Source organism: Pararge aegeria, chromosome 3, assembly GCF_905163445.1.
Source record: "Pararge aegeria chromosome 3, ilParAegt1.1, whole genome shotgun sequence".
Taxonomy (NCBI): domain Eukaryota; kingdom Metazoa; phylum Arthropoda; class Insecta; order Lepidoptera; family Nymphalidae; genus Pararge; species Pararge aegeria.
In genome coordinates this window covers 14,273,030-14,294,677 of record NC_053182.1, presented here as the reverse complement: position 1 = coordinate 14,294,677, position 21,648 = coordinate 14,273,030, and the positions used below count along the sequence as shown (strand labels likewise).

The following is a 21,648-nucleotide window of genomic DNA, read 5'->3' as shown; positions in this document are numbered from 1 at the left end:
CCCAAACTGTGGTTGGAGATAGAGGACAGAACTCTTCAGCGGACAGCAGCAAACCCCTCATTTAAGGCATAGCGATACTGAATATTTTAATTTTTTTTAGATCTACAACTATATTTAATGCCACATCTAAAAACAAAATCAAACGCAGACGAAGTCGCGGGCAACAGCTAGTATTAATATATAGCTATCGATTAACGTACAATGACATTTAAAATATTTGCGGAAGACTTATAGATGCAAGAGTTAAAGAGAGCGCGCCCTATAAAAGTGTAGGTTAATCTAAGTAAGTACTTGCATTTGCACTCAGTTACGCTCTAAATATTCTATAAGTCACAGCCCTCTTTTATATCACCTGCGTGACTTTCTTAATACTTTCTACAAATAATAATAACTTGTAATCGGATGATATAGATAGGTTGGCAAGTACACCAGTTTCAAATATATTGCGTCAAAATATTTTTATTGGAACATAGAGGAGAAAATACTTGCTAAGTAGGCTTGATAACATGCTAGTTAGATTTGTTGGGTGGCAAAGTGATATAATGCCAAAGTAAAAACAAATAGGTATGCTATCACAAACACTTAAATGACGTCAGGCAAAGTTGCAACATACGATAATGTGGTTTGCCAAATCAGCTTGTTTTTTAATTCCAAAAATCATCAATGACGATGGGGTAGATCCAAAAAATAATATAAGATCGCGATGAATTAGGGAGATGTGGACCTATTGTAGGAAAGTTGAGTAGCAAGGAACTATAGAAGCAATATAAATTACCTTCACAACATCCGAACAAAAGTCCATGACAATAGTAAGCTTGGTATCTGTTTTCTTTTCATCTTTGTAAACTTCCAGTATATAGGCACCATTCGCCTCTCTAACCATTGAGCAGTAACGTTTCTTAAAGGATTTTGAAGCAAGATTGCTAAATATTCTATCTGAGCCGATTTCGGGTCCTTTGAGCAAGTGTCCTTCTTTAGTACCAACGTCGACCTTTGCTTGAGCGTCATGATCGTTTTCAGTTTCGGCGTCAATATCGAACACTTCTTCCGGTAATTTGTTGTTTATTGGTCTGTAGATACATATCCTAATTAAAATAAAAGTTAACAAACAAAAAAACCGGCGTTATCGTCTAGGTATTTTATAATACAATTAATGAGCATGGATTTGCAATTAAATATAACTAAATCCCTATTTTCAGTGTTACCGCGAGCGTTATTGTGCAATAGAAAGGAAATGATTCAGTATCGCGATAATGAACAACGACCTTTGAAAATAAAACCACTGCTTTTGACCATGAAAAATATGTTAATTGTATCGCGAATGAGCTGGGTTATTAGTATCATTTAAACATTAAGTAGGTAGGTACGTTTATATTAACCTTTACAAAATTAAATTGAATTTCGTTGCAATATACAAGACCATCATTTAATTTTTATAACCTAGCTATATGATAAAATCGACTTTGTCAAGATATGATTCCATTTATGGAGTACGTTCACAAAAATACCCTAAGCTGATTTTGATACAACACGTCTGCTCGCAGTAATCGGCGCAAATACATAGAAATATTAATAATAAGACTCGGAAATACTATTAAAGAAGCAGAGAAAAAAAATCATTCCTATTACTTAAATAGTAAACTAGTGAGCCATTGTCTCTATTAAAGCAATAAATGATGCGTCTATAATAATTACGTTGTTGTTATCCTTTCATACATACAATGTAAAGTTTAGCGCGTATTGTGACGCGGAGTGTCATCTATAATGCTTCTGCGATCACTTTAATAGGTTTAATTTGTATGGACCCATACATACCACATATCAGCTTTCGAGAAAAATAAATACGATGGGATGGCATTTGCAATGTGATGCGCTACGGCTAGCCAATGTGCAATGTGCGCTAACCATAACAGTACTTCTTTAGTCTTAGTAGGTACGAATAGCTTATGTACACTATATAAATAAGGAAAATACTTTACCTAGGCAAATTAAGATAAGAGCCAGAATAACTGCTGTACTTGTAATGAACAAGATTCCAACTAGAAGCGTAACTGAGTAGGGCCTGCCTTGTGAGTAAAGGGCACGTTGCCGCAGTTCGAACATCTGGAACTGCTGTGGTAACTGTCCTCCAACGACGAGGCAGAACTACACTCTACAATACAATGTCATCATATTAAAAATTATAAAAATCCCACAATCCCATCCTTCGGCACCATTCTCTGTTGGTCTTAAGTCTTAAAACATCTACTCATTCTGAACAGGTTTTCATTGAACATAATTTGTCTCTTAACTTAGTGAAGAAACAAAACTAAATCCAAGGAAAAGGACCCATCCCAATGAAATGCTAGAATGCCCTGGATGAACTGGCACACTTATAACATCTCTTGGCCATTAACATTATGCTTAATTTCCTATAATCTGTGAAAAACATGAATCTTAAAATCAACTGTCTTTCCAAGTAGCCAAAAATTTACTTTGTCAACAGTAGGTTGTTATTTCAAAATCTCTGAATACATCTTATGCACACAATCACTGGCATTAAATTCAAGTATTTTACTTTACATAAGAGTAGGTACTTGTTTTTGTGTAAGAATTAATATTTTAATTCCTTTCCTGTTTCTAACTGACCATCAGTGTGAATAAAAATGTAAATAAAGTCAAACTTACAGACACATCATCTGATGGATACAAAAGTATATCTCTTAGTGGATCATTGAGTAGCAAGGTTTTGTTCTCTTGAATATATTTTTCAAAATCAAGCACATTGGTTTTGTTACAGAGTACATTCTGAAAAAAAAACACAAAATTTTTAACATGTTCAAGCCACCTAAAAATAATGATTTTCCCACTAAGAGGTGTACACAGATTTTTTGAACAAGGTAGGCTTCCTAATCATGATCACTGCCAGTTCCATACCTCTTACATCATAGGAGTTATTGATAGCATAGACCCAAAAAGCTAATCCAAAGCTCTTACAACCAGGTATGCTGGCTGACATGGAGGCAGGACCGTAATTCTCTTGAATGAAAAACTAATCCCTAACCATTGTTGGCCTGACCTATAATATGTTAAATTAATTCAGATGCATCTTTTAAATGTCCACAAGTATTTCCATTACCTTAAAATATATACTATGAATATATGATAATGTCAAACAGATGTAGTAGGATAATATTTTGTCTTACTTTTGGTTTTGAAACAGTAAACAATGGCTAATGTTATGTAAATAATATGTGTTCACTACCTCTGGTATATTGACATACCAGAACTAATTATTATGACTGTATTGTTAAAGAATTCATATATATATTGTACAAAGATTCAGTTGTTTACAAATAAATCAATTTCAATTTCAGTAACATTCATTACTATTCGGTACAAGTTAAAATGTACCTTATAAACATTGGAGAGATAATATTAAATATAATGAGTCAAATTGGTGACAACATTATATGTACAATAACTAGGAATGCCTCATCTGATAAGTTTTGTTGTTTATTTCATAGGCAACCAAGAACTATGTCACAGTTGTAGTAAAATAAACTATTTACTTCAAGTCTTTATCCAAATATTATTTTGATTATAAAGAGGGGGGCTTGTCACTGTGTTATTACTGCTATCTCTAAGATCTACTGCAATTTATCATGGTTACAAAAGGGGTACCTAGACTATAAACCTAGCCTGCACTGTGACTTCACTGTGTAGTAGACTTAGTATATTACTACAAACTTTGTGTGCACAGAAATAATCTTGAATTGGAGATAGTTTTAATACATTATCCAATTGCATATGTGTCTTGCGTGTGTCCATGGGGCACTCTAATGTAATAAACTACTTGTTTTATGCTTAATTCTAGGAAGCTAGTAGTGAATTATTGTGAATATCCTAATAATTGCTATAAGGTATTTTATTTGAATTAATACAATGATTATCACCATTTAAGTGTAATGGTTGTCTATGTACAGAAAGTATATTAATGAAATAACTGTTTTGAATCACCAAGATCAAAGCTCTTTCATAGATCAAATATCTATGAGAATATTTGATGTTTATAAATATTTTTTCCTTTAGTGTGTGTCACTGAATTCTTTATAAATTTTTGGGCCAATTTTGATGTTCTTTTTGTGTATTTGAGTGGGTCTCCAGCTCATCAAGGTTGATAATAATACCCAATAGGTTGTGCTGTAATCAGGCTCTTTATTTTTTTTTAAGAGCAGGAAATCCTCTGCCTTGTTTGCTGGTATTTTAATAAATATAGGATAATACTTAGTGTTAACTATGATATTTTAAAAGTAATCAGGTAAAATTATCTATTGGAATATAATATACACTTTATATCTAATGTGAGCAAGAGTTTATCTGGACCGTTTAGAAGCCGAACTTTATAAAACAAACGTAAGTCTGTCTGTTTTAAAACAACAACTTCTCTTCAATGTAAATGAACGCGATATTATCATAATATCATATGTAGATAGTCAAAAGGGTCACGACTGGGTGTGTTCTTAACGGCGACTTTTCATAGTAAATAGAAAGCTTTGAAATCCATAATCTTACTGTTTTTAGCACAAATATTTACCTCGTACTCAGCGCCATTCTTCTTATTCCTAGAAATAACTGGAGGCATTCTGAATTATTCACCATGCGCCATTACTGCTTATTAATATCTTACAACTTCGTAGCTACTAGCTGATATTTTTAAATCATTAACATATTTTTATTTAAATTCATCAGTGATCACAACATAAAACACCGAAAATCCTACGAGCGAATAACGATTTGACTTGCATTTGACATTAGGTGTTGGTTTTTGCAGGTACTGTCAAACTTGAAGAAAACATAGACACAAGGTCTATAAAACAGACTATTGAGGTATGGAACGTACGAGAGTTGGATTCTCCTTGTCTTTGATTCATCGAGAGATTTGTAAGTCGAGAAAATATATTTTCGATATTTTGTTACGTTAAGGAGAATAGAAACATAAGTGATTATAAAAGTAAGTAGTGTTAACTAAATTATTACTAAAATACAATAAATAAACTTTGTTTGTTTCTTTTCAGTTTCAATTTAATTATTATTATAAAACTCTTTATTTGTATACCACAACATTAAATATAATAAAAACAGAAACATAAAGAAAGAAGTAGAATACAAAAGGCGGCCTTATCGCGTAATAGTGATCTCTGCCAGGCAACTTTTGAATCAGGAAAAAAAGAAGAGGAGAATAGACTTGGTGGTGGTGGTACAAATTTTTAATTAAAATATATACATGCGAATAACTATATACTAATACATAAACTAGTGAACACAAATAGATCAAAAGTACATAATATAATTAATATAAAAATATAAATTAGGAAATTGTATCGTCTGTTATTTTGACGTATTAATAATCAGTTAAATTTCAATATCTAGCGTTGCTTATATAGCTTATAAAGCTTAGAAGCTTTTCTTTTCTTTTTTATCTTCTTTCTTTTCAATAAATAATGAAATAAAACAAATATTTTTTTATAACATTTTCAATACATTTTTAATGGGGATTATTTTCACAACGGAGGTCTATTCATTTTATTAACATGTTTTTTTACAGTTTTTAAAGTACATTTAGGTAGGTACATAAGTTTCAAATTAATTTCTATTAGCTTAATAGAACAGATCAAATAATAATTATTATTTTGAAATTGACTACAGTAGGGAGTATATGTATATACTCCTTATGTACATAAATATGTATGTACAATTTGTTTCTTTAAGCACAATATTTCCTAAATAATTAAATTACTTATTCACAAACGGCCCCATCGTGTAGTTTCTAAGTCACCCTGCGCGCCTAAATGAGAGTTAAATGCATATCCAACATATCCTGCAAACTGTTATTTCTTTTTAATAAAATAGTAACACTGTCTTTCAGTCTAGTCCTGGTAGGGAATTTACAGCAAGATGGCACAAAGGGATATATAGTAACGTACCCACTTAGATACAACATAAACTACGTACGATTGAATAAAATTATTAAGCCCATATGTTTAATTTCACCTAGTATATTTTATGTAGAATTTTCATAATGTGCATTAAACTTATAATATGAAGTAGATTGTTAATTATTCTTCTGTACATCAGAACATCCTTCCCAGCTAAGCTAATAGACTAATATTCCATACACAAAAACATTATATTATCTATATGATTTATCACATATATTTTTGGTTTATATAAATGGCACAATATTGTTTAAAAACATGTTCATTTTTACTACTAGTACACTTAATACATCATATCATAATTAAAAAAAACATTATAAGTTTATTATTAGGTACTCTATACATTCATAAATATTCAACACGCCTTGTTACAAAAGAAATATCACACTAATTAGTTGAGTATTATGTATACAACTTTACATAATTATTTCGATGTATCAAAACTTTCGTTTTTCATTTTCTGATCCTTAAGTCACCATTCCGCGATTATTTTAACAATCAAACCGTTAATTATTCATGCGCGGTGGGAATGTCATCGGAGTCGAGCTAGCAGCAGGCGAAATGCGCGGCACGTAACGCGAAAATGGCGCTGGGACTTGACATCAAGTGTACTCCTCGTCGTCGTCATCATCACTAAAATCAGATTCCGGGTCTTGGTCCGGCAGCGGTTTTAAATAATCAACTGATGGTGGGGTATTTGGAACTAAGTAGCCAGCTGAATCTAACGGGGCAATCGGCGGTCGAGGTAACCTTATTTGTGTACCAGAACCTCCTTCAGCTTGAGCGAATTCTAATTTTCTACATATTTCATCAAATCCTATTCTATCCCTGGGATCTATAGCCCAACATGCACGCATTAATTCACATGCAAATCGAGGACAGTCTTCGGGCGGTACTAACAGAATGCCCCGCAAGATTTTTTTGGTAGCTCCATAATTGTTACACCCATAAAAAGGTTGCTTTCCCCGGCTGTATATTTCCCAAAGCACTACTCCGTACGACCAAACATCAGACTCGTGTGTAAATCGAGCATACACAATGCTCTCCGGAGGCATCCAACGAACTGGCATCGGTCGTTCACCACCCATCTTATAGTAATCACAAGTGTAAACATCTCGAGACATTCCAAAGTCTGCAATTTTCACTGCTAAATTGGCTCCGACAAGACAATTTCTTGCAGCGAGATCTCTATGGACGAAACGCTTGGAAGCTAGATACTGCATGCCCCGTGCCACCTGGAGTGCTACATGAAGTAAAGCTGCCTCGTCTAGTGTTGGTTGCTCCCTACTTCCACCACGGGAACCTCTCAGGACACCTGCTAAGTCTCCCCATTTCATGTACTCGAAGACCATCCATGGGCTCACATTCGTATCATCTGAAAGAATGGTAACAAGTAAGTACTTGGGTACCCTTTTAAATGCAAACATGCTACTGTAGTTATTTATATATTACCTTTATACACAACTCCAATAAGAGATAAAATGTTGGGATGTCGGAATGCTGACATTATATTAACTTCTCTCATAAAGTCTTGCTCAGCACTTCGGCCTGCTATCTCTTTTAAAACTTTGATAGCAACAATTTCTTCTGCGCTGATTCCCCTGAGAACACCTGAAATAAAGTATTATATCCATAAAATATTATTAAGAGCCGATTGGCTGCCCAGCCACCCTGCTTTCTGAGTCCAAGGCTGTAGGTTCGATGCCCACAACTGGAATGTGTTTATCTGTATATTATAAGCATTGAATGAAGAAATAGCATACATAATCCTTATTCAGTCATTATTTGTATGCAGTGCATTGTATCCAAAAACAGTGGAAACGCCCCGCGTTCGTTCAAATTACAGTGAACGTTTAGAACATTAGAGGTAAAGTAATTTCTGTCATCTGCTAAATGGTACGAAGTGATTAACCGTTTGTTCGAGAAACTATTCTAAAGTGGAGTGGTTATAGATGCTTTAATATTAGTCGTGTACACGATTGTTGTGTATGTTCTTAATTCTGTGATTATAAGTAGGTATTTCTGTATAATATTCATAAAAATATTCATCACTCTGTAACCATAACACAAGCTACGCTTACTTTGGGGCTAGATGGCGATGTGTGCATTGTCGTAGTATATATTAATATTTAATAATATTATATTAATCCTTAGGTACTTATTACACATCGAAATGCGGAAAATGACTATTGTTTTTAAAATTAAAGGATACAATTTTACATATTACTGGATTAATTTTCAATATAAAGCAGATCTGATAAAACAATATAAGTAGTTGGGCTTATCCAGTATAATTTTTTACCTTTATAAACTTTTCCAAAGCAGCCTTCTCCAACCTCCTCCAAGAACGTGAGGGTGCTTCTCTCTAAAAGCGTAACTTCATGTTCGTGGCCTTTGTTCGCTTGGGGAGGTGCCGGTGTCCCTGGCACGACCATCGGTGTTGCCAAGTTGCCTGCGCCGCACACGCCGTACTGCGGGTTCGTTATATACCGTTCAGCAAGCAGAGGTTCTCCTGGCCGTGCACGCTATAAACATAACGTACTCAGACTAAGCTAACATTGCTAGATTCACAGGCAGGACCAGACTTGCTTCCGAACCACTGCGTGGTGAAAACTATGTCAATAGTTTTATCTTCTAACTTTAAATCGGTTCTTTCCTAAGAGATCAATTTGGTGGTATTCAAAACCGATAAAGCATTTATAACCGTACTCTCATTTTCACACTTTAGCATTAGGTCTTAAATGTTTAATGTTACCGTAACATATGTATTGCGCATTATTTCCCGAACGGTAAAACGGAAACTAATCATGTCTCGTATATATGTAATATATCGTACTCCATAAGTAATTTAATTTCGTTTGTATGACAATAAGGAAACAGACAAGTAAATATATAATCTTTTTTGCGTTGTTTACATATTGTAATTAGTATTATTGAACAAAACTCCAGTATCATTCGGATCATTTTAATTAATAGTATAAACTTTATTGGCTTGGTAATGAATTGTTTTCCAAAAAAAAAAAAAAAAAACATCTTACCGGTTTGACTTTTCTATCGACGTTACAAATACGTTTTCTGAGGTAGATTAGGATGAGTGTCACTAATACCAATAGCATTCCGAAACCTGCCAAAATGCCTATGAGCACGGGCGCACTCGCAATTGTATACGGACTTGATCCTGGAGCTATTGTTTCAGTTCTCGCCGTTGCCTCCGTGAAAACTTCACTACTTGTTCTCGACACCTAGAAATTAAATAAAGTCATATTTAAATCTAATCTAAAATCACTCCCTTTCAAGAAAGTTTAGATGATTTTAATCTTATATATTTTTTTGGTATCAAATTTCCAGCAAGCGACGCCAGCTATTAATTGATACAGGTTTTATGAGCAGGCTTTGGAAAATAAAAAAAACGGCGTATTCCAAGAATTAAATTAGAAAGGATAAATATAAGTCTGGGATGTCACGCTTTATACATGCGAAAGTGCGTATGTTGGTTTATGCGTCTTCCAGGTTGTAACAGAGCCTGGTATATGGGCTACTTTTTATTCAGGAATAATGCACCTGTAACATCTAAAACGCAATCTACCTAGTTGCTAACAAAAATGTAATTATCTTACATCTTGAAAGAATACACATAACACTCACGAGAACCCGAGGAAAGTACAAGTGTAGTAAATAATACTTATTATTGTAGGTATAGGCGAATTGCAACAGATTTGGAGTGGTCTACACTCAAAATCCCTTTCACCTAAGAAAAGGGATCGCGGTTGTACCCAGCGTTAGTGATGGTGAAATGGACGAAGTAAAAAATAAATTGTACCGGAAAATAATACAGGTTTAGAATTCGAAGCGTTTCCACTTTTAAAGTCATTGGTCCTATTTTATTTTGTTATCATAAATCTCTTTAACTAATCTAAACTAAATTTCATCAAGATCGATGCAGAAGAAAGAACAGACACATTTCGCATTTATAAAATTAGTATCTATATGAAATAAAAGTATGGTTGGGATAGATAAAGTTATACTTTTTAAGTTATTCGTTTTACTTAGCACATAAACAGAGGAGCTTTTGGCGGTAACTATAAAGTACAACGGTAGTATTAAGGTGATTAAACAGGCCTATAAAACCAGTGCGAGCTACAAAAAAAGTGAGATAAGGTAAGACGATAAAGGATGATGTTTTAATGGTGATGGATGCTAACCTGTGCGGTGGGCGGTGACAACGACGCTTCCCGCGGCTCAGCTGTCGCGTTCGCCTGACGCGGTGGTATCACATTGTGGATGGCTTTAGGCAATAGTGGTACTGTAATAAGACAGAATACACGGTGACTTTAGTAACAAGCTTTTATATCATTGAATCTTATCTGTGTTTACAAGCAACATATACAAGCTTGTTTTATATAACTATTAAAAAAAAGGTAATATCAAATATTTATACACTGTAGCGACGAACTTGCAGTGTCTAAATCATTTGTAACGTAAGCTGAGAAAGGTTACCCAAGATAATCTGTTATTCGAAGATGGTCATTTTCAACATATAAGGGTGTTTTAAAGTAGGTAAATCTACAATTCTTGTTGGTTGGATTAGTTATTAATTAATACCAAGTACTTACTAAATTACGGGTTGGAAAAATAGCTTGGATTAGTAAGTAGGTCGAAGCTTTACAAATGCGAAATAATAAAACTACATATGTACTATATTTTTTTTTACGTCAATATTACAAAGTACCAACAAATAAAATTTGATATTTGATTTGATAACAAAAATAAATCAATTATCTCACCTGTACTCCTGGGGCAAATGGCACCTTCTTTCGCAGGCTCACCATTGGAGGTGCACACACAATAGTATAAGGTGGCATTATATGGCACGCACGCAGCCTCCTGTCCACACGACGACTTCTCGCAACTTCCGTGGATGTAAGTGACTGAAAGATAATAAATTCTTTAATTTTTGTTATTATTTTTTTAGCTTCCAACTTGTGGTAGGGTAAACTGTCCAGTTAACCGCCCCCCAATTTATCAGTCTGCAGGTCTTAGTTACTGCTTTCTAAATAAATTAGGAAAACTCATTTGATTTTGTTATTGAAACCGATATTTTTTTAAATCTATGTTGAGCCAACTACATTCGCCACCTACCGTCAGTAATCAGCACAGTTAGAATTTGAAAATGGATTTGAGTGCACTTTTGTTACACTATATAAAACAATGTCTTAAAAATTGTTAGGAGTTCATTGTAAATGGCGAGTTCGTTTTAATTTATTCATTTTGAAAACTGTACTGTTTTAGGACACTTGTGTACTTTGGGGCGTAAATATATTAAATGAGAAATGCGGGGCTGGAAAACATGAATAACGAAAGCTACTTTTAATGCCCGACCTAACCCAGCTGAGCACTAGCTTGGCCACCTAAATGGTGTGTTACATATTATTGTATATAAGTATGCTTTGAAATTCAATTTTATTAGAAAAAGCTCTGTTAATTTCTAGCTTACCACCTAAGTTCCAGTCTCCGGCTGCCGAAATAAGCTAAACAAATATGAACTTTCATGGGGATAATGTAGTCGTACTACTGTTGGTTTTGACCATTACCTTGGCAATCTAAAAAACTAAGCGGCTGAACTGGCTACCGTTCCAGCCGCTGTCTACTATTTTTGCATAAATTAAACCTGTAGGACCAGCAAAAGATTTCGCAGGAAACGGCTTGTAATAATGAATATTATACAATAAACTCATATTATTATTATATCATCTATATTTTATCTTGAGTAAAACCGTAGGGCGCCGAAGCAACCCTAGGCTTGTTATAAATAAGTACTAAATTTTTTGAGCATTCAAAAATAACTGTTATTTAAAATATACCGAGAGTCCATCCACCATTGACTAGTCTGTTACGTTGCCGAAGACTAGGCATAGAGAGGTCAGGAGCTGGATTGGAGCGACTGGACTCTGGAAAAAACATGCTTTTCCAGAAATCTATTTTCGATGTATGTAATTTTTCATATCTAATGCGGTGGGTCATATCAGCTGCTGACATGGCAACGAACAGTGGGCGTTAAATTGATTGCTTTGATTGCACACATTTTACAAATTCAAGAAAAAGTGTTTTTTTTAATTGTCATATTTATTTATTTCATAAACTATGCTTTCATGCACATGTAGTTATATGTATACTAATAAGCCAGAAAACTGGCTAACGGTCCAGTCTAGGGCCACTATATACGCTAAATTAACTGTTCGCGCTGAATTTATGAAAAATGGTCGGAGAAAAAAGCCGGTAATAAATATTATAAATATAAATGTGCATTACACTGGCGTTCTCATTTACTAAACATACTGATGGACAACAGCATTCAGCATTTCAGTACTTTATTTACTATATTATCTATGTTTTATTCAAGTAAAACCATAGGTTAAGAATAAGTACTAAATTGTATGAGCATTCAAAAATAACTATTATTTAAAATATACCGAGAGTCCATTCGCCATTCACTAGTTTGTTACGTTGCCGAAGACCATGCATAGAGAGGTCTGGCACTGGATTGGAGAGGCTGGACACTGGAAAAAACATACTTTTCCAGTAATCTATTTTGATGTATGTATTTTATATATCTAATGCGTTGGGTCAAATTAGCTATTGGCATAGCAACGCACAGTGGGCGGTAAATCGAGATTGCCTTTCATAGAATTTTAGTTTGAAAATAAAGTTTTTTTTTATGTATCATTAATTACATAAACCTTATTGATTAGGATAGAAGACAATTTGAGGTGGTACGTAGTTTACTAGGGCATCTGTTCTTTTAAAATTATTTTCTAACTTCATAAAAATATAGTTATTAATACACTGGTTCCCTTTGGATTTCCTTTTATCTTATAATAAGTGAAATAAGTTAGCTGATGTCTTAAGAGGCCGGAGACTGGACATGTTACCCTAAGTAGGACGTTGTCCGCGTTTTCTGTCAACTTTAAGGAAAATAATTTAAATTTTTATAAGGGTCCGTCCAAGTTTTAAAAAGAACAGTCGTCTCACCTGTACTCCGGGGGCATTTAGCACCTTCTTTTACAGGATCACCACTGGAAGTGCACACACAATAGTATGATGTGGCGTTATATGGGACGCAAGCAGTCTCTTCTCCACAAGACGACTTTTCGCAACCCCCATGGATAAAAGTTACTGAAAATAAAAGTTTTGCTTTTATTAATTAAGACTCTTTACTATTCATTTTATATATGTAGTTCTTACATTTTAGTTTCAAATATATTTTTTCAAAAGTATTTTGTCAAATTACTTTTACTTATTTTTATGATAAAGTAGTTTCCAGTAATTTAATTTCCCCTTAACTCTTAAACCGCTCAAAATCCCCTGAATAAAAGTTTGCAGACCACACTTTTGGATCGCTCTGACACGTAAAACTTATAACATCCCGTCGTTTTGGCTTCAGAGGTTAAAAATTACTGTAATTCGTTAAAAAAAATTGACTTACTAGTATTATTTTTTGAAGACTGCCTCGGTCTTGCTTCTTCTCTGGCAACTCTTGCTAGCTTCGTTGTCTTTTCTCGCAATGGCTACAAAATAAGAAAAACTTCATGTTTTCTATGTTAAAAAGGGTACCTACTAATAACTAATAATTTTTCTGTACATATTTCAACAATTTTATATGGATATATTCATAGTATTCCAAAACTTATAAAATAGCTTTTTGCTTCTCAGGTATAAAAGTAACCTCATATTGTATTTAACACTTACAAAAGTACTATCTAAAGGCTCACAACGCACACTTAAGTATTTTCAATATACTGTTCTCAACGTTCTTACTCTTAGCTATGTTGTAGGAATGAAAACAGTCATAAGATTCAAATGAGTTTTTCAACAAATCAATATTCGTCAAACATAGCGAACAAAGATTCCCACTACTAATTATAATGTTCTTTCATACATATTTAATACCACGCGTAGGTATACAAGTTGCACAATAACAAAGATTCTATTAGATTTCTATGTAATGAGATCTTTTGATTCTTTTATCTATACTGATATTATAATGAGGTAAAGTTTGTGAGTTTGTGACACTGTCGGGGGTAAACTCTGGATCTACTGAACCGATTTTATAAATTCTCTCTCCAATATAAAGCCACATTATCCGCGAGTGTCATAGGCTATATATTAACCTGCAAAGAACTTTTCGTAGTAGTCGGATTTATAAAGTAAGTCGGAGAAAAAAGGTCGAACGAAATCGTCACTTACGATCGCTGCCTTAACGATTGAGTTCAGTAGAAAAGTTGTAGAGCTTGATAATGCCTACAAAAAAAACCTTGATAGCATATGTATACTATCATACTTAAGTACCAAAAAGTAGTTTTTAATATTTTTAAAATAATGAAAATCGTTAGGTCACGTTTTTTGGTCATAATATCAATAATTATGAATTCTTATCAAAATAAGTAGACTAATCTTCTCAAGTATTTAAAAAAATATTCCCTTTTAGTGCATATTATTTGGACAAGTGGTTAAAGAGATAATACGAGATATGTATGGACTCGCGATTATGTCGTAACCTTTTGAGTGATATTTATTCTACAAGACGGTTTTTTTATGTCAGTCTATTTAGAAATAATCTATGTTGGCGTTACTCGGGTTGGAACTCCAGAAGGACCGTATAACATTTTTGTACAGGTACCAAATAAAAACATTACATATTAATTTGTAACATTGCTGAATTCCATGAAATATTATGAAAATTAAGCTTAATTTGCTACAAAGCAGGAGAATCTGTATAAGTAATTAATAATTTCGTCAATCTTTATACTCCACGTCCACACCAAACAGATCGGCAATGTTACGCAGACAGTCGGACAGACAGACAGACGGACGGATGGACAGGCACGGGTCCTCTTGCTATGAGAAGGGGTAAAGGCCGTTGACCACCACGCTTGCCCAGTGCGGATTGGTGGACTCCACGTACCTTTGAGTACATTATGTAGAGCTCTGGGTTTCCTCACAATGTTTTCCTTCGCGTGAAGCAAGTGATATTTAATTAATAAAGACGCACATTATTACTATTATTAACTTAGGAAAGTTAGGATTCGAACTCGGCCCCCGGAAGGGAAGTCGAGCTCCTTCCCACTGCGCTATCATCGCTTATATAACTGTAATTAGATACTTATTCGAAATTATGTGTTTGAGTTAGTTCTTATAGTCCATATAGTTTGAAAATAAAACTAGACCCGGTAGGTGGCGCTGCGTAGGTTCTAGGATTTTGATGATATTATAAACGGTAATAACCTATTTTGTGCAGGCGAAGTTGCGCGGGTCACCTATTATTTTATAAATAAGTACCCATATTAACGATATCAAAATAACATGAATAACACGATTGAATCGTAACATCATCTGGAACGGTTGAGACGTTCGATGCAGTTATTTTGGACACCTTATCGTGGTGCGTGGCCACTCCGCGGCTGCCTGGGGTTACGATAAATCAATAATATCATATGCATAAATGAATTATCGATATTTTATAGTCCTCAATTTAAAGAACATCCCAAGTTATGTACCTACTTTGATTGTGAAAGACAGTTTTATAAAAACATTATGATATTTTGTAACGCCTACACATTTATAAGATTACACACGCCTGTCTCTGAGTTATTAATGCATTAAACATAAAAACCAATGCAACAATAATTTATCTGATGTTGTAAGCCATAACATGTTCTCCGTGAAGCTACATTGGTCGATATTAAAGGAAACAATAGAACGCTACAATACTACCTACTAAAAGTTCGTATAAACGTCACAAGTTCCAAAATTGATTATTACGTTCAAAATTGAGCGCAATCTCAAGGTGAGTTTAGTAATTATTATGAATAAAAATAAATAGCTTGGACATACCATTTGTGGGTAGGAGGTAGTAGGTTTAACTTTTTGGTCTCCTTCCTTCCAATAAAAGGCATTGTTAATTACAGTCAGTAGTGTAAAGCCATTTTAACTTTTTTCAAACAAAAAACCGGGCAACTTTGTCTCAGAATCGATCGCCGAGGCTTCCGTACGGAATTTAATAATTATTTTGTTATTTAGTTAATTATCATCTATAATTATAATAAATCTAGAGATTTCTGTACATTTAATATATTTAAAAAAAATTTGTTCGGGGGATGTTTTATAATCGATTATATATATTGATATATACTGAGTCCAAAACAGATTTTTATTTCATTATGGTCACGGGCATCACGTGAAAACTACCGAACAGATTTAAATAAAATTTGGTATAGTGGCAGCTGATATTCCGGGTCAACATATAAGATGCTTTTTATCCCGAGAAACAATAAATTTCCTCCGGGAAGTAGGATTTTTTCTTAATAAATTTTACTTCATAGCTCCGTTAAATTTGAACCGTCTAAAGTGCTTACTATCAAACATGTATTTTCTAATTTTAATGACGATCTGATAAATATTGTCGGATTTAAGAAACTCCGACAATAACAGCAAGAAAGCGACTTGCTGTTATCTGTGAAGAGGTCTCTTCACAGATAACAGCAAGTCGCAGTCAGCAAGGCATAGGGGACAACGATCGAATGCATGTGTACCATCTAATCAATATTATAAATGCGAAAGTTTGTGAGATTGAAAGTTTGTTTGAATGGATGTATGTATGTATGGATGGATGGATGTTTGATACGCTTTAAAGCCTCAACGAATGAACCGATTTGGCTAAAATTTAGCGGAGACATACAACATAGTCTGGAATAGCTCATAGCCTTATTTTAATACCGGAAAAGCAAACAGCTCCAACAGGATAGCATCGCTATTTTTTCCGCATTTGCCTTTCAAAATCCGCTCAATTCGCGTTTTAGATTAACATGGATTTTAGGATAGGCATAGTTTAGGACCTGAAAAGTGACAAAGGCTACTATTCTGTCTATATCAAAAAAAAAAAAAATTCAAATTGATTATGTACACCTGCAAAGTCCTCTTTAAATTATTCAAATTGGACCTATCGTTTGAAGTTACGCCGGGTATAGAAATGCTAAAAGCAAGAAAAATGCAGAGGGTCGCCCGGCCGCGTATTATTTAGTTTGGAAATAAAACTGGATAGGTGGCGCTGCAATTAGGAACTTGGTTTCTCAAGATATAAAAACCTATAATAACTGATTTGATGCAGACTAAGTTTTGCGGGTCAACTAGTGTATAATATAAGCAATCGGTATATTAATCATAATTATTATGAGAAATGTTTTTTATTTTCGTACCTGTACGGCAGTACACATTACATACCTAAGATTATATTCGGTATATTTGTACGACCAAACCCAGGGCGTATTTTTATGTACAGTGATAATGCTGACATCGCACATTGCAATGTGCGGTATCTGCTTCAGATTTAAAACAACTTACAGTGTAATAAACGCAATTGACGGTGACGGACGTTTCATTATCATCATATCAACCCATTACCGGCCCACTACAAGGCGCGGGTCCTACTACAATGAGAAGGGTTAAGGACAAGTCCACCAGCATGGTGGACTACTGTCTTGTCTGCCCAGTGCGGATTGGTTCTCAATGGTGTGTGAACATCAATGGGGAACACATTTTTCGTCCGTCTCCAAATTGCCGTTTTTTATAAAGTAAAGGTTATCGAGATGCTTCTATATCGGTAATTCTTATGTTGAATATTATTTTATTCGTTGATGGCTCTCAAAGTTAACGCTAATCAAAAAATTACATTGGGGATCATACTGCCTCGCCAATTTAATCCGTACGTAATCGAATTACACAATCAATGCTTTTCATGAACGCTGTAAGCTCTCAGTTGTATCTCAATTATTATTTTTTATTTTAGTATGACCTCATTTACATTGGATGCCTTTAAACAAGGTGACTTTTTTTCGTCTTATAGCAGTGACCTGTGAGAATTGTTTAATTGTACGTACGTAGGTACAATGTGACTCTACCACACTAAAATCCTCTATTGTTTAGTTTAGAGGCAAGTACAAGTGTTTAGTTTAGAGGCCATTACCGTGCTCACTCTAAAATTCTAAAATGAACATCAAATATTTACAAGACGTGTAATATCATCCATATTCTAATATTACCAACTGTTGCACAATCAGCGAGCATTCATCTAACGCGGCCAGTTGTTAACGATGCCTCATTGTGGTCAAAGTGAAATGTGATCGATCCGGAAACTGAGTGAATGCACAAAGTCTGTCATATTTTGAACGAGGGCTCAATGGCTAAAATATATCCTATTAAGAACTCAATTTAAATCAAAAGAGAACATTTCACGCGCTGGACGCTTTTTCTTTACAGTATACACAACCTAACTATTAATTATGCTATATGGTTCCAACGAGACTAGTTAAAGCTCTCCGTCTATTCTGTCACAGACTTTGCAGGATAGATATAGGTAGGTATAGCTTCACTCTTCAGCCGTAATAGATGGCCAGTTGTAATTTTCAAAGACTACGTGTTTTTAGAGTATTATTCGTGGCACATAATAAAAAATTATGTCTTGAGTTATGTTCATTAGAAAAACAACCCTAAGTTGAATTAAATTGAGGTTGAAATATTATATAAGAAAACACTTTCAATAAAAAAGGTCAACATTTTTAAATTATTTATATACTTAATTATGGGTACAGTGGGAAGTGCAAGTGGGATCAGTCAAGGGAAAGAGTAAGTTACAGGACATCACTAATTTAATTTATGAATAAAGTAAAATAAGTTTTAAGAATTTACTTAAAACATCAATATAATATATATCTATTCACTTACTTTGACGACCTCATTGGAGTAGAGGTGAACGATGTGGTTTTATATTATATGTTGCTACCGGGTTCAATCCCCGGCACTTTAGCATTTACAATTTCTGTATTTTCTCTGATTTGGTCTGGTGGGAGGCTGTAGCCGTGGCGTTAAAGACAAAGATCTGACGCTAAGCGATTTTAAAGCCGTAATGCCGTTGCCATAACAGATTAGCCTTCTTTGCCTGCATCTTGTCTTATCTCCAGGTGAGATTGCAGTCATGCTATGGCTATGGCTAACTTACAGTTGCATAAAAAAGTGTGTGCGTGTGTTAGGAAATAGGGAATTACAGCACTTTATCTATGATAAACCCGATGATTATATTAAATATATCAACAAATAATAGTTTGTATACTCATTGATAATGTATTGAAAATAGAATAAAGGACTTTAGTAAACTGTCAAACAAAAGTATAGGATCTATGGCGGGAGACGCGAGTTTGACAAGTTAGATTGGCGGCAAAAGAAAAGTGAGGACGGATTTAAAATTAATGAATTGAGAATAGAAGATTAAGTAAAGTATTGTGGATAGAACGTTACAAATTGGGAATAGATGATTTATAATGGAAACGACATACTTAACGAAATATTGTTGTGGCAAAACAAGAGTCGTATATACTGGTGATGGAGTTGAGATAAGTTGTTAAAAGTTGTTGGTACTATGGTTGTACCTGATGTTGCATCAGATAAGTATATCTCATCCTTTGGTTTATTTAGGTATCATATATGGAGCCCTAGATCAACTTTATACCGACAGTTTATGTAGCAGAGGTTGCTCTATACAAGCGGCTTGTTCCAAAAGTCCTGATGTTATAAGTGATAATAGTAGTTATGTTTGACCTGTCTTAAAATATGTCTTGTATCAAAGGGCCTAGCGTTATTACATATGACGTTGTAATGATGATGTTGTAATTGTGTTTATAAGTTGTTTTAATTGATTGAATAAAAGAGCAACGGTAGAGTTTCTTGCCAGTGGTCTTCTCTGCCGAAGACAGCATTCCGAACTGGTAGTAGAGTCATTTGAAGGTAACAAGTAATATGAATTATAGAGAAGCTTAATATACAGTATTAGAGTCAGTCCAGTTGTTTTATTTCACTCCTTGGGAAGTCAGGTTTATAGAGTACAGACCCACAACACTGCTCTAAAGCAGGTTGGTGGGCTTTAATGATGTCTTTTATAAAATGAATACTTTAATATAAGAAACTAGGTATTTAGCTTCAATAATACTGTTAATTAATGAAAGATCTAAGTGCCATCCTGAACATTGTGGGTATTGAAGTGAATAAGTGAATACCTGGGCCTTCCACCATCTATATTTTTTTAGCATCAGAAGTGGGATCCTATTCATGTCCAATTTATGCTTTTCTCTAATGCAGATTTACTTTTTTTAGAACCATCCCGTCAAATATGGACATAGTAAAGAGTTTGATGATTTTGATGATGCCTCAACTTTTTGCTGCTATGTGCTAACACAGAAACACTCTGGAGACAAAGCACCATGCTTGTTGAAATTCTATTTAAGGATATGTGGTCCGAGGAACCAATTAATAACCATCCCGGCAAATGTGGATATAGTACATGGTTTGATGTTTTTGATGATGTCTCAACTAATAGCTGGTATGTGCTAAAACAGAAACACTCTGGAGACAGAGCACCAGACTTGGTAAAATTCCATTGAAGTATATGTGGTCCGGGGAACCAATTGATGTGATATTTTTATTTATCTTTTCTTTTTGTGGTTTCTACTTTTGAAAGATAGTACTTATTACCTGAAACTGATATGGCCTAGTGGCTCTTTGTTTATTTTGCTGAAATGATTAAGTTTGTTTGTGATAACCAACAAGTCAAGTTGGCCAAACAGAATGTGTAATAAGTTTGATAAATTTGAATTATCAAGTTTTATTTAACTAGTCTGGTTATACAAATGGAATTTGTGTTAAGCTTTATTTTATTAGTCTGTCAAGGTTAAAATACATAAACTGGTCAGGTTAGCCGAACGGAATGTGTGATATATTTTTCCTATGATTCTTATTTATTACATACAAGATTTCAAGTTTAAATTGAGCAACTAGTCAAGTTGGCCAAACAGAATGTGTGATAAGTTTGATAAATTTAAAATTTCAAGTTTTATTTAACTAGTCTGGTTATACAAATGGAATTTGTGTTAAGCTTTATTTTATTAGTCTGTCAAGGTTAAAATACATAAACTGGTCAGGTTAGCCGAACGGAATGTGTGATATATTTTTCCTATGATTCTTATTTATTACATACAAGATTTCAAGTTTAAATTGAGCAACTAGTCAAGTTGGCAAACAGAATGTGTGATAAGTTTGATAAATTTGAAATTTCAAGTTTTATTTAACTAGTCAGGTTAACCAGATGTAATTTGTGTTAAGTTTTATTTTATTAGTCTGTCCAGGCTAAAATAAATTAACTGGTCAGGTTAGCCGAATGGAATGTGTAATAGATTTTTCTTTTAATTCTTATTTATTACATACAAGATTTCAAGTTTATATTGAGCAACTAGTCAGGTTAGCTGAGCTGTTAACTTTTATTTAGGAACTTTTCTATGTACTTCGAGATCGAAGTACTTGTCAGGAAAGCCGAGATAGGAGAGATTATGTAAATTATTCAGAACATATAAAAGAATACACATAAAACAAAACGAAAAAAAAAACAAAAAAAAAAAAATTTTGTTGGTAGAATAGAATAGAATATGATTATGTATCAGAACAATACATATAGGGAAAATTTCTACTGAATAGCTAAATGAAATAGTTTAGTGTCTATGTTGGATTGTGCGAAGAAAATAATTGGGAGTCAGCTTAAATGTTATGGGTTAGGTTAATAATCTTTCAGTAC

At 34.0% G+C, this 21,648-nt stretch overlaps 2 protein-coding genes across 6 annotated transcripts in view; both read right to left on the bottom strand.

Moving 5' to 3' along the window:
- The window catches only part of LOC120637367 (dedicator of cytokinesis protein 9), a 62,865-nt gene extending 58,241 nt beyond the window's left edge, over positions 1 to 4,624 (bottom strand). The window contains exons 1-4 of the mRNA XM_039909183.1: positions 4,577 to 4,624; positions 2,668 to 2,787; positions 1,980 to 2,152; positions 776 to 1,070 (exon numbers count right to left, since the gene is read on the bottom strand). Coding sequence (XP_039765117.1) covers positions 776 to 1,070; positions 1,980 to 2,152; positions 2,668 to 2,787; positions 4,577 to 4,624 — 636 coding nt within the window. The remainder of the gene's footprint in view (positions 1 to 775; positions 1,071 to 1,979; positions 2,153 to 2,667; positions 2,788 to 4,576) is intronic.
- A 942-nt stretch (positions 4,625 to 5,566) lies between these two features.
- The window catches only part of LOC120637278 (muscle, skeletal receptor tyrosine-protein kinase-like), a 50,030-nt gene continuing 33,948 nt past the window's right edge, over positions 5,567 to 21,648 (bottom strand). Inside the window, exons 1-11 of one of the 5 annotated variants that reach the window (XM_039909039.1) lie at positions 13,725 to 13,763; positions 13,462 to 13,543; positions 13,008 to 13,151; positions 12,449 to 12,535; positions 11,840 to 11,926; positions 10,763 to 10,906; positions 10,181 to 10,281; positions 9,017 to 9,220; positions 8,281 to 8,503; positions 7,431 to 7,589; positions 5,568 to 7,353 (exon numbers count right to left, since the gene is read on the bottom strand). In XM_039909039.1, coding sequence (XP_039764973.1) covers positions 6,581 to 7,353; positions 7,431 to 7,589; positions 8,281 to 8,503; positions 9,017 to 9,220; positions 10,181 to 10,281; positions 10,763 to 10,906; positions 11,840 to 11,926; positions 12,449 to 12,500 — 1,743 coding nt within the window. In that variant the 5' untranslated portion in view covers positions 12,501 to 12,535; positions 13,008 to 13,151; positions 13,462 to 13,543; positions 13,725 to 13,763 and the 3' untranslated portion in view covers positions 5,568 to 6,580. Of the gene's footprint in view, positions 7,354 to 7,430; positions 7,590 to 8,280; positions 8,504 to 9,016; positions 9,221 to 10,180; positions 10,282 to 10,762; positions 10,907 to 11,839; positions 11,927 to 12,448; positions 12,536 to 13,007; positions 13,152 to 13,461; positions 13,544 to 13,724; positions 13,764 to 21,648 lie in introns of those variants that run through there. The other 4 variants (XM_039909036.1, XM_039909035.1, XM_039909037.1 and 1 more) reach the window with 4 other exon arrangements.